This window comes from Sinohyriopsis cumingii, chromosome 6 (assembly GCF_028554795.1).
Source record: "Sinohyriopsis cumingii isolate HCF-2022 chromosome 6, ASM2855479v2, whole genome shotgun sequence".
NCBI classification, from domain to species: Eukaryota; Metazoa; Mollusca; class Bivalvia; order Unionida; family Unionidae; genus Sinohyriopsis; species Sinohyriopsis cumingii.
The window spans coordinates 83,189,462-83,203,806 of NC_142966.1; the positions used below are offsets into that span (position 1 = coordinate 83,189,462).

A 14,345-nucleotide genomic window follows, 5' to 3' on the forward strand; every position below is an offset into this window, starting at 1 on the left:
ATTATCATTCATGAATCAAGGCGGAAAATCCGTCATGTCCTGGTTGACAACGATGACCGACTCCTGCGATGTTAATATCAACGGAATATTTACCTGGCGAATTGCGTCACAACAGGGTGTTTCGGCACCTAGGCATATCTTCGTTGTTCTTCAAAATGCAAACAGATACGATCAAACTCACAGTCATATGCTATTCGATCAATTCGCGGCAACAAACGTTTCACTGAGAATAAACGGCCAGCAAGAACCATCGGAGGAAATATCAATTGATTTTGCCAACTATTCGACGGCCCGCGCGTATCATCGATTGCTAAGTTTCATGGGTCGCGATCAAAATATCGATACCGGATTGCAAATATCACAGTTGGATTTTAATAAACTTTATCCTATCTATTACTTCTCCTTGGAGCATCTCGATTTGGTAAAACAATCCGTTGTCGATATCCATTTCAAAGCCAGAATTAACACAGCCGGAGCAGCAAGAGCCATCGCGGTAATTCTCAGTGATAGAACAATGATCTTGGAAGGCATCAGCGGCAGAATGAGAGTCATCGATGCTCCTGTCGAGAATATGTGATAAATTCTAAATTTAGATTAAGCGATTATTAATATGCCATACGAACACGTCAGTGTAACTCTGACCCCGGGTCAGATAAGAAAGCTCCAATCAGCGATATCAAAGCGATGCGGTTTGAAATTAACCCTGAAAAACGATCAAATTCATGGTGGACCTAACAAACTATCGCTAACTAGAGGTCAACGTGAACGATTTTCCAAGGCCAAATCAGTAAATTCCGGCGTTCATGTGAGTCTCTCCATAGGCGCCATCAGAGATATGGTCAAAACAGGCGGATTTCTTCCTCTATTGGGGCTAGTGAAAATGGCCCTTCCGATGATTGGAAAGGCATTAGGATTAGGCGCGCTCACAGGTGTGGGTTCCCAAATAGGTTCCGCAATAACAAGTAAATTTACAGGAGGAAGATACGGTAAAAAAAAGGGAAACGGCCTTTATCTAAGACGCCCCCCATACGGCTCCGGCCTAAGATTAGCACGGCCTATTCAAATTTAGATCTAATCAACGAAGCAAAAAATAAAAAAATAAAATTTTTCAGAGGCGTATTTATGCGGGATCAACTACCAGAAAAACCAAATCGTACCGAGACAGGAATAATAAATCTCGATAAAAATACCGGCCCTGGAACTCACTGGGTTGCCTACGCGATTAATCCTCGCGAAGTTATTTACTTTGACTCTTATGGATTAGCACCGCCAAATGAATTTATCAAATACGTGTCTTCGTTGAAACTTCCAATTTGGTATTCGACGCTTCCAACACAAACATTAGCGGATCCACCAATATGCGGCCAAGAGTCAATTAATGTTCTTGACCCAATTTCAAAATCATCCGGTCCTTATCACAAAATTGTATTTGAATATGTCGTAGATAAATATCATGGTTGACATTTATGGTAGATCCCTCTTCAGGAAGGAAAAAACAGAAACAGGCGACATCGATACATCAAAATTTGCAACCAAGAGTGATATTAACAATCTCCTATCGCTGTCAGAAGTAGATCCTGGCGAAGTTGCTGTTTTTCAAAATACCGAGGGAAGATTACACACCAGCAATGTCAAAATAGCTGATATAATCAAGCGAGAAGAATATAATGATCATATTAGTCAGTTTACTCGTCAATCAGAATTAGTGTTGAAATCTATAGCTGATATTACCGATATTATCGCGGAGTTCCCACCAAAGGCCGATCTCGTGGATATAAAACAAAAAAATAGCGAGTTATCAGCGGCGATGCTTCTAAGGGCCGATAAGGCATCAACCGACGATTTCCAGGATAAAATAACAAAAAGATTTAACAAGCTAAATAGCGATCTTAAAAAACTCGACGAGGTATCAAAAAATCTCAATAAAAAACTCGAGGAAGATATAAAAAAATTCATCGAAACCTCCTCAACTACACACAGCGATCTCAACGAGGAAATTACCAAAATAAATACCGCGATGGACCAGAAAATCGATAAAAAAACCATCAACGAAATCAACAATAAAATAAGCATAATCGAGAATAATATTGACAGAGTTGACAGTGAACTTAATACGATAAAAAATTTAGCGCGTCAAAAGTTAGATGCATCAGTGTACGACGGAGAAATTAAAGATTATAACGCGAAACTTCTCGACGCAACTACAAAAATTGACAAAAAGGTCGATATAACATCACACGACGATCTCAGAGAAATTGTGAGAGAAATACACGCGGATGTTTCAACGATGCGAAGTTTGAATAATAAACTTCTCGACGCAGCCACAAAAGTTGATGATTTAAAAGAAACAATAGTTAGGGAACATATTGGATTATTAAAAAATATTAGTTTTCCACCAGAGGTAAGAACAAGTAATCTTACTTGTTCAATACCGTTTGTGGTGTTCGGTCTGGGGAAGAACATATGGAAACCCGAGGAAAATTTATTCGGCTTCTCTGCGCCAATTACTGGGTTATATCGAATATATATTCTCTCAAGGATAAAATTTAAGATAACAATAAAAATACATAAATGGTACCATACCTTCGATGAATCTTCCGGATGTTTAAATATTTTACTAACTAAAAATATCAATGAAATATTTACGTTAGAACCACCAGATAGATCAGTAACAGGGCCGATCAATTATTTTACAATTTGCGAATATGTTTACCAAATACCCGCAATTGATTGGATAAACTAACTAATAAATGACCGCATCGGATTACCGATACAATCAGGCGCGTTCATGGCAGGATTCGCTAAAAAAACTCCTCGACGAATATCAAACAAAAATAAAAAAATACCAGCGTAGATTAGTTATCATTGACGTCGCCGTGTACACGGTATCCGCTGTAGTCGCTGGTGCTGGAATAATTTTATCCGCGGTAACAACAATCGCGCCGATCGTAGCAACGATAATAATCTCGTCAACAACGACAATCGCAGGTGTTCTCAATATCGTAGCGAAAAAGATATCCTCATGCACGAGTGAGAAGTTATCGTTGTACAAAAACAAACTAACCAAGGTCAATGACGCGTATTCGAAATTATCATCGCTGCTTTCCGAGAGTCTCAATGATGGCGTTATCTCCGATCTAGAATTTTCGGTAATGATAAGTATTTACTCGGAGATTGAACAAATGAATATCAATAAAGTCCGAGCTAGCCCAGATCGTGACAAACACGACACCGCCGACAACGACGTTAATATCGTTAAGCTCAACTAACCCAGAATTTAGCATTAATTTTCCAACGCCAATTAGCGTCAAAGAAATTGCGTTAACACAACTTCGTGTCTACAATAGCTGGCCTAATGTTAGATCGAAATCATTCGGCAGATTATTATCAAACAATTCGCTTGTTTTTGCCAACAAAAACAAACCCGATGGAACCCCTGATTGGATATATGTTGGTATACCAACAGGTAGTTACGAAATTGATCAGCTGGATAAGGAATTTACCACCAGAATATCAAATATAACCGGCGATGCTACTCCGGGAATAAAAATATCTGCGCACGATCCAACGCTGTCATCGATGATAGAAGTGAAATCACCATATATCGTTGATATTTACCAATCATCGATTAGGACCATATTAGGTTGGCCAGAAATTCCACTCCTGGAAACATCCCCCGATACAACCCCTGGGTTTACCTCGAAGGATTCATCAGGGCAACCCGAACCAAAAAAGGAAGATTTTACCACGGACGAGGTATCGTATGAAGTTTTCTCATATCACTTGGATCGAGTCAGTGCAGCTATTGATTTCATTAATCAACATAAATCCGGCGAAATAATAATCGTCTTTGCTTCCGTTGATGAGGAATCGATAACATTTATGTCCGTCCCCTCCACACCCTCGGATACAGAAATCGTCTATATTGATGCAAATACGCACCCGACCATAATATACGGCGATTATATAAAAAAAACTATCGACGAATTTAACGCGGAACATAAAATGTATCTATCTCACGTGCGAACATTATTCAATGAATGCATCTCAGATAAATCAATTTCATGTGAATTAATTTCCAAATACGTGAAATATTTGAATGGACTCGCGAACGACCTTGAATATTATCACGGTATGTTCATTAAGGCTATCATCGACGATATATCAGCTGGGTTTAATTCCTACGGCCACACATTGATCAAAAATTCAGGAAATAAGAAAAAATTCATGGAATTACATAAATTAACCGAGAAAACATTACCAGATTTCAAATTTCCCGGTTATGACGTTGATAAACTAAGAAAATCAGTAACTGATACCATCGATGAGTTATTTCCGAAATTACACACTGCGTGGGCAGAGAAAAAACAATTAGCGCTGTTTCTCAGACACGATAATGATCCGACCAAAGGCGGGCGGCATATCTCGCCAGGTATCGTTAATATAACGGGAGTTATCGCGATTTATCTTCACGCGGATGTTGTCGAGGGCAGCTACAATGTTGATTCGTCAGAGTCAAATCAGGCGCATCAGGGATTTATCTGGTATTCGTTTTCACCAGCGCTTCTCCGGGTTATTTGATAATAAAAGAGCCAGTAAATCCGTTTTATCTGCGATGCCACAATCGGTTGTTGTCAAGGATAAATTTCAAACTAACGGATCAGAACGGAAATTTGCTTGATATACGCGGGGAAACGCTAAGTATCAATCTGCTGGTAAAATCGTGAGAGTCTGTCCACGGGGGAAAAATAAAATAAAATCCAGGGAAATTTCAAAATTAGTAAAAATTTTTAATTTTGATGGGGTAAATACCCGTCAAATTGTGCAATTTATATAATTTCGTAAATCCGTTGGGGTAAATACCCGTCAAATTGTGAAATTTATATAATTTCGTGAATCTGCTGGGGTAAATACCCATCAAAATTAAGAAAATTGCATAATTTCAGTAAATAAATTATTTTGGTAAATAATAAAAAAAAAATAATAAAAATCAGAAAAATTAAGAAATTTGCGTAATTTTATGTTTTTTATGGGTTAAATACCCGTCAAATCGAGTAATTTATATAATTTCGTGAATCTGCTGGGGTAAATACCCGTCAAATTGTGCAATTTATATAATTTTATGTTTTTTGGTGGGATAAATGGTAGTCAGAAATACAATTTCAATAAAATAAATTTTTTTGTGGAATTTCTTCAGGAAGATTCAAGAATCAGAAATTTCCTTGGCCTTGCCCTCATCGACCAGCTTTTTCAACTGCCTGACGCGTGAACTTGTAATTTTTCTTGACTCGTATGCTTCTGATAAAATCAATCTAGCTTTTTCCACTAGCGTAGATAATTTAACAAAATCCTCGACGCGATCATCGCTGACTGTCGCAAGTGATTGATACATCGCGATTTGGATTTTCTTTATTAATTTGTATTCTGATGGTAGCGTGTATTTATATTCAAGTTTCCCTTGAACAATCGTCTCGAATTCGGATCGGATTTTATTCGTGTCCAACTCCGATGGAAGATTTATTTTTTTCTTCAGGTCATCGATGGCTTCGATGATGTTATTTATATTTTCTTCGTTCATGTTATATTAATTTTGTAATATTTAATTAATTTTCTTCGGATATTATCGGAATATAGTAAAATTCGATCCACTCGCCAAATTTGTAGGAAAATGCTGCGCTAGTTATTTTTTCTGCCGCACGATGCACCGATGCTGGATTAATATTATAATATTTTGCAGCGGCGCTCATCGACGTGAATATAATTTCTTCATTTGTTTCTCTATTTACTGATTTAACTGCCTTTGGTATTCTGTATCCGCCATTAAATTTACAATTTTCACTCGGAGTTACTGCGCGAAGGTTAGATATTTTGTTGTTAAGTTTATTTCCGTCAATGTGGTCGATAACAAGACCATCCCTGATAGGTCCTTTGTGACATTCGAACACGAATCTGTGACAGAAATAATTCGTTTTTTTATTCTCACTGACAGTAAATCTGAGATAACCCGAATTACCAACCTTACCAGCATTTTTCTTCGTTCTGATATTTCTGACAATACCATCTGATGACGCCTCGTATCCCTTGATCGTTGGATGAGATTTATACTCGTGCGTGATTGTCATTGCAGGAATCGTTGATTTCAGATTCATATACAATATTCTGTTTGTTTAAATCGTAATTTGCCTTGAATCGATTAATATAATCCTCTTCGCATGTTATTATCGAGGAAGATTTCTTTTTGTAATATCTGAGCAATTCTCGATAATTTTTCCCTCCACAAGCCAGACATAATCGAGTTTTCCCTCGCGTGCCAACTTGGCAAACTAAACACCGCTGTGGTCCTTTACTGCCTCGTCGAATCGCATATATATGAGCGCCACAATAATCGCCTCTGCAGGATTTGTCGCATGATTTTGTTGATCCGATTGGTATCCATTTGCATTGCATTATATAATTTAAATATTTGTCTAAAATATAATAATGGATACATTTGATCTTGATGAGGCAGAATATATCATTTCTGAGGTCGATCGCGCCAAAAAAGAATTTTTCGATGATGGAGCGATTCACACTTGGTCGACATGGAAAACTAACTTTGTTGATGCTACGATGAATCTGGAACGGGCCAAGAAGATAATCGAGCACATAAAATTCAAACACAAAGAAGAACGATTTATCTTTGGAATAAAATTTATTGCACAAATGCCTGACGACACTTGGATTATTCGCGATAAACGAGATCCCGTGCGTGGCGGTAAGAAAAACGTCGTTCTTGATAAAAATTCGAAGCCAGGATTATTATTGGGAATTGACGGTCCTTATTATGCCAGGGCGTATCCATCTAGCGCTGTTGTTTATGGAATTTATCGGCTGAATAATAATCCCGACATGAAAAATCTACCTGCGATGAAAGAATCGCCGATGATAAACTGCGTGGCTGAGCGCGTTATCGAGCACATGAAAAACGCTCGTCGTGGATCTGGATTGACTCAGTTGAGGTTGGATAAAATTAACGCGTGGGCGAAGACTGTTGTTGATGGCGCATCGATTGACGATGTAGCTGTGTTGAGCAAGAAACTTAAATTTCCTATTACCGTGAAAACGCTATCGGGAGAAATATTATATTCGTCGCCGTATAAATCTCGAGGAGTTCCAATCGAAATTATTGATCATAATTCACATGCGTGGTCGCAGTCGGTAATGATATTCCCGCGAGATCGGGTTGTTAAATTTTATCCCGTGGAAGGCGCAAAAGACAATTCCGATGCCATGTTCAGATATATCAAAATATTAGCCGCATCTGATCCGATATCAGTTTGGTTATTCTCGAGTGAAGAAAAATACGATCAGTTTATATTGCCGCGAGGAGATATTTACCGTGATGAAAAATTACATGAATCTATGAAAAATATCGCGGTGAAATATTCGTCAAATCCTGATCAGCTATTAACGAACTGCTTTACTGTTCCGTCTGTTGCTGCTCACGCCGCCAGAGAAAGAAATTCGTGGAAACCTACAAGAAATGAATTTCTCACTGATATTCAACTTAGTTGTATCGAATACGGCCATGGCGGATTGTGGAATACCAAGTATTATTTCGAAGATATGATCTCCGTTTATATGAGCGCGTGCTATCCTGGAAGTTTCCTCGGATATGGCGATTGTGCGGATTATTTTGCTAAATTTGGCCATCCCACCAACGAAATGACAAGAGTGGCAATTAACGGACCGTTACCTGATTTTGTCATGACCGGATTCGCTTATGTTACCTCATTCGAGTTTGCTGAAAATTTACATAAAATTTGTTATATTTGGTTCGGTCGGCATTTATCTCAACGCAGATGGGTCCCTACGGTGTTGTTGAGATATATGCTAGATTCGTCAATGTTAATATCATTGACGGTTAGTGAGACGATTATATCATACAGGAAGCAAACTGAAGTGTGGTTGCCGACGGATTGTGAAAACGCGAAAGATATCGGAAGAAAAATAATTGGCAAATTTACTCAAGGAGGATCCGTTGATCATAAACACCGACACGCTAGGTTGTTTATCAATGATGCCGAAATGGACTTTATTATTGCCGATACGGTATCGCGAGGGATATTCTGTAACAGAGAAAATATTATCATTGACGGAGTAAAGTTGGGTACCGTAATTAGCTATCTCGATGGAGAATCAGCGCAGTATACACATTTGAGATCATCGATGCTCGCTTATGTGAGTATAAATTTACTGTCGATGATAAATAAATTTTCTGATATCGCGGTAAGGGTCGCAACGGACTCGTTTTATATCGATAAGAAATATCAGTATAGGCTGGATAATTTAATCGCCGATGGTTCTTGGGGCACTTGGAGGATAAAAAACGAGGATATTCTAGATTATTGTGAGGACGCCGATGTCGAAGATTGCGATAAATTTCATCGAGATAAATTTGAGGAAATATCGACGGCTGCATCTGCATTTGACCCGATTTCACGTAACAAATTCGTTTACATGAATGGTCCTGGTGGTAGCGGTAAAACAACGCGAGCGATAAATTTATTTGCGAAATCTGATATGATAGTGTTGACTCCAACTCACAGATTAGCGCGAGAAATAAGGCAACGCGGCGTTGATTCTTGCACATATCACAGTTATTTCAAATACAGCGGTGGATTATGGGATTCGGCTCGTATGGGAAATAAATATATCAACAGAATTATAATATTTGATGAAATTTGCACAATAAATTTAGTTGTATTAAAATCGTTCCTAACCTGGCTGGAGGAGAAAAATACCGCTGTGATAATGTGCGGAGATCATGGCCAGCCTGATCCTATTGATGGTGAATCTCCTCACGAATGGCTCAGGAATTTCATTGACTATTATGAGGAAATCGACGCCGATTATAGATCCAATGATATTTTACTAACCGAATTTAAGAAAATAATTCGATTACAACCGAATAAGTTTCAATGCGATGTGATGAGAAGAATAATCGACGAGACTTCGATGGATATTTTTCTAAGTTTGTGGCGTCCCGATCATTTGATTGTTGCTAGTAGGAAAATTGTTCGCGATGTTATTCAGGAAATGTTATTCAAGCTTCATTGCGAGAAATTTCCAACATTACAGGTGCCGTTATGCTATAGGCCCGCTGATACCAGAAAACAAAATATCAGTGTTACTTTACCCTGCGGAGAGGAAAAGATCTTGGTACTAAACGATATTATTCTTGTTGATATTAATCTTGTTAATGACGCGATAAACGCAGAAAGATCACCATGGAAACTAGGATATGCAACAACGATACACTCATCGCAGGGATTAACCGTGGATGGCCAAGTTTGGATCGTCGATGATAAAATTTCCTGGTCAAATTTAGTGTATTTAGCCGTGTCAAGAGTAAGAAAATTATCTCAGTTAGGTAGAATTCGGTTTCACATTAATGACGCTGGCGGTAGTTGAGTATCTTTCGGTATTATTTGTAATTCTTCCTTAGTAAATCCGCGCTGTGGCGCTAGCGAATCTAGGAAATAAATTGCTGGTCTTCCCGATGATCTTGTTACGGCTGATATTTTGTGTGTTGTAACGCTCCAATTTGGATCGGTTGCTCTTTTTCTTCCTCCTTCAGCCTCGCCTTCTTTATATAAATACCGGACCGTGACGTTACCTAGCACAGGCGGAATTGTGGAATCTCGCTTTAGGGGTATTTTCAATTTTGTAATCGCAATTGCGGGTTTCATTGCTATTGTTCGAGTTACTTCATTATTTAGCGCGTTAATCACATGAGGCAACCTCGATACCCAATCGTGAGATCGATTATCTTGAATAAATTCGCGCGCGTACTGATATCCGAATAATCGTTCTGCAAGAGTTTTATTGAATCTTTCAACGATAGCTTGATTGCGATGAACACCTACTATACCACGTCGGATTTTAACATTATTCTTTTTCATCAATGCAGTAACCACGCCAAGGAATTCTCGTCCTGGATCAATCTGGAGAAGCTTCGGCCAGGTCAGCGGAGATCGCGAGTAAATTTTGTAAAATGCCTTTGAAATTTCCGTTGCTGTTTTATTCGATAACGGTTCTGCTTCCTTGTATCTGCTAGCAATATCAACAACCGTTAACAGGTATTTGTATGTGACTCCGTCGACGGTATCATGAGGAAGAAACATTAAATCAGCCTGATGAACTTCATTAGGGACGCTGACAGAGAAACTCGCATACGGTATTTTCTTAGGCGGGGGAAGATATATTTGCCAGACTGCCTGTTTCGATAGCCACGATTCAGCAACGGATTGTTTTACTTTAGCGGCCTTGGCGAGTTTGGCTATTGCTGATTTTCCTCGCCAAAAACCTCGCGGAGAATAATATATTTGCTCCATTATTATTTACCAGCACCGAGTACTAATTTACCTTTCATTGCGCCTTTTATCAACCAGGTTGCCAATTTTTCTTTGAAACTTTTGTCAGGAATCGCGTCTATTGCATGAATTAACCTAATATCAGCGAGATGTCTTTGTTGTAAATCCCCGCTACGATACGCAAGATCGTGATAGTAACACGCGTTATCGATGGCGTTTACTGGATCTTCGCCGGGATTTGGTTGATTATTATCGTTGAGTCTTATATCGAGCCTTGTTCCGGGTCCACAGTAATTGTATCCTGGCAGATGCTTTTCTCCGAGATATTTTGCCCAGGGCAACCCAGGTAGATTTTTCATGGAGGCGGTAATATCTCCTCCGGTTCTTCTAGTTTTTTTTTTACAAATTTGAACTTGCGTGTTTTACAAACTTCGCATTCTCCTGCAATTGCGTTCCTGTTATTGCGTGTGACGATTTCTATTGGATTTATCGTAGCTGTGCGCGTGCGACACTTAACACAATATAGATCCATGTATTCTAGTAACATGAATGTAATTGATTTTTCAGCCACGAAGCGACGCGAGCAGGTGAAACACAACGCGGTGTTACCAAATTCGATAAGAATGATAATTATTGGCCCGTCTGGTTCTGGAAAGACACAGTTGTTGCTAAATTTGATAATGCGATGGCTAAAATGGGATAAATTATATTTGGTTGCACCGTCCGTTGATGATCAGCGTTGTTATCAAGTACTAAAGGAATTTAGCGACAATACCGACGAAGGCACAATCGAATTCATCACAGACATTAATGAAGCTCCATCTGTGGAAAATTTAGATGGCGATGTTAATAATCTTGTTGTTTTCGATGATGTTATGCTGGATAAGCAAACTAATCCGGCTAGGATATTCTCGCGTGGCCGACACAAGAACACCGATGTGATTTACGTGACGCAGCGATATACGCAAATTCCTAAGGTGATTAGGGACAATTGCAATATCTTGTCGGTATTCAATGGCGTTGATACTCACACGTTGAGAAATATTCATCAGACTTGGTGCAACGGCGACATGGACATAAACAAATTCAAAAATTTCTTCAGCCGCGCCCAGGCAACACCGCATGGCTTTATCACGATTAATCTTCATGATCCGCGTAGTAGATATCGAATCGGTCTCGATCAAATTTATTCATAAATTTGCAGCCAAATCTTCGCAAACTTCGTCGACGGAAAAAATTTCCTACCCCCCCCCCCTTTTTTTCCTTGTCCGGAATCATCGAATTTGCTACACAAAAATTGCACTCGAGGACGAATTTACGCAAATTAATTTTCGTAGGAAGGCTTATTTTTGAAATCTGAGGCTTCTACGGAGAAAGTTCTCGGAGGAAGCTTTATTTTGTCTGTACAGTCTGGTCTGTAGAACTTCCCTGCTGCTCAGGTAATCAAGGTTCGAACAGTCCTTTATACTTTCAACGATTGCCCACGACGGACCTTGACAACTTGTAAGAGATCAACATACTTTCTTTCTCTATAAGAGATGACCGTGCCATTTGTGTAACTCTTAAGCAACATAACACACATAGGTACTGATTCACACTCCTATATGAAATACTAATTTTGTTAAGCAATTTATTGAAATTGAACGTCCTTCTAAACTATTTCAAAATATTATCTCATTGACCTTTTAAAAACAGACCCAAACATGTCTGTCTGGAACCAGTTTCCTAACCATCCTCAATAAGCACAGTTCCATTAAAGTCAAATGAATCAAGCGACTAAATTGGTATAAAGTGAGCCAAACGTAATATAACAAATGTAAAAACTCTATGGAATCATATCAAGTCATGCAGTATCAAAGGAGGCTCTATTTTTTATTTAAAAAATGCCGTTGTTTCATAGAAGCTATTGTCTCTAGCTCTGGAAACATCCAGCTGGAATCATCTATATATAAATCTGTGTGTGTTTGTGTGCGTGTACGAGATTTTATTAAAATATAATATATTAATATGTTGAGGACAACATCAACGCAAACGGGTCCTATCACGACCAAATGTCTTATCCTCGTTAATTGAATATTATTATTATTATTATTATTATTATTATTATTATTATTTATGCGTGTCTTTTATACGTGATTTCAAATGATGAAAACTGATGGAAGTGGCTTAAAAATAAACACTAATTTTGAAGTTTCATATTTCGCTTGCTACAATTGACAATTTTGACAATTTAATAGATTATCAAAGTTGCTTTCAAACAAATTATGTCTGTATAACTGTAATAAAAATACTCATAAATCGAAAACGACCATCTGGGTTGAAAAGATGACGCTTCGTAAATATGGGTCTATCTGAGTTATCTATTCATTTCGACCTAACCGGATTTACGAGTTACATACGGCTGAAAACATATACAAATAAAGTGTTAGCTACAGGTTACAAGTTACTCTCAAGTTCTAAACAGATACATATTTCTAGGCTGTACTCACCAATGAATGTGAATAAAATACTGATCCAAACTGGCGGCTGCATGACTGGATATGGGTGGATATCAGTAAAAGGTGTGATAAACCATATTTGAAGCTTCACGTTCTGAGCGTCGACACGAGTTATTTTCTTTGTTGACAAAATGGTTTCTGCCCTACCGTTAAGCAACCAACGCTTCTATTCTTGTTCTTACAAGGAAGTGAAATTGTATCCTGTTAGATCTCAACTCAGTTGACAACACCTGTAAACGCGCTCTCCCATTGCAGATTAGTAGACTTGAGGTACAAGAAAGGAGTGTTCTATGATTATGCATCGACCAGTGAAATGAAGGCAGTGAGCGTGAAATCTCATTTACTAGGAACCCAAGGAAATGTTCTCAATTTCGCACATTTGATTGTACGTAAATGTCAGGGGCGCCCAGAAAAATTTTGGAGGGGTGGCGTGATGTGACGGTGGAACTACAGTATGGTCAGCTACTACGTTTTCAGATGTATGTCAAAATTTGATTAGAAGTGAAATAGGGTAGGGATTGGCAAGTTGCCCCAATGTATGAGTGTCCGTGGTAACTTTGAAATATGACACACCATGTGTGCTCTAAGTCGAATTTTACATGAAATTAAAATGTATGACTGGAACATGTATATTCTTACAGATAGTAAACTTCAAAGGTATTGGGGCCCCGAGTGGCCGAGTGGTCTAAAGCGCTCTCCGTTACGGATCACTGCCATCTCACCTCTGTCTGCGTGGGTTCGAGTCTAGGATTCGGTTAACGTGGGTATGTGAGAAAGCTTGCCAGTAGCTTCTCGTGGGTCGGTGGTTCTTCCCGGAGTTTTCCCGGGTTCTTCCTCCACCATTAATACTGGCCGCCATGCATAGCCTATCGTGTGCTGAAATATGGCGTTAAACCCAAGAACAACATCAAAGGTATTCGTGTAAACATCTAAGGGACAAAAGAAAAATATGACACAGAAAGAGTACTAGTGAAGGGTAAATAAAGTGAAATTGTCACATGAAGCGACACTATTTTCCGTTGAGTTTATATTCATATTCATAACGTTTAGATTATTATGCTTCAATATCAGGACATTGACTAGTATCTGATTAAGAATAAGAGAGAAAAATTTGAGCCAAACCGTTTTTATTATGATATTGCTTTAATGTTTATATCCGTGAATATTTCTTTTTGTACAAACACTTACTTGGATTTTGTAAAAATAGACATCGTCAACATATCTACCTCTCATATGAAAGTACATATTAAAGATAAAGATGTTACATACATTTACTGTTACGCCCCTTGAACTTGATTAACTATAGTCTTTAGAAATATACGTTGTTAGGATCATAAAAGGATCAATACACGCCATATTATATATTTTTACAATCACTGTTGCTCTCTCTCTCTCTCTCTCTCTCTCTCTCACACACACACACACACACACCTCAAATTGATGTAGCCGGGTCAGATTCCCCTCAACGTCAGTAACTAAAATAAAATTAAAA

General features: G+C 38.5%; 1 protein-coding gene across 2 annotated transcripts in view; it reads right to left on the minus strand.

The window, feature by feature from the left end:
- The window catches only part of LOC149797337 (uncharacterized), a 94,405-nt gene extending 81,361 nt beyond the window's left edge, over positions 1–13,044 (minus strand). Inside the window, exon 1 of one of the 2 annotated variants that reach the window (XM_089962062.1) lies at positions 12,845–13,044. In XM_089962062.1, coding sequence (XP_089818188.1) covers positions 12,845–12,887 — 43 coding nt within the window. In that variant the 5' untranslated portion in view covers positions 12,888–13,044. The remainder of the gene's footprint in view (positions 1–12,844) is intronic. The other variant, XM_089962063.1, reaches the window with a different exon arrangement.
- Between the last annotated feature and the right edge of the window lie 1,301 nt (positions 13,045–14,345).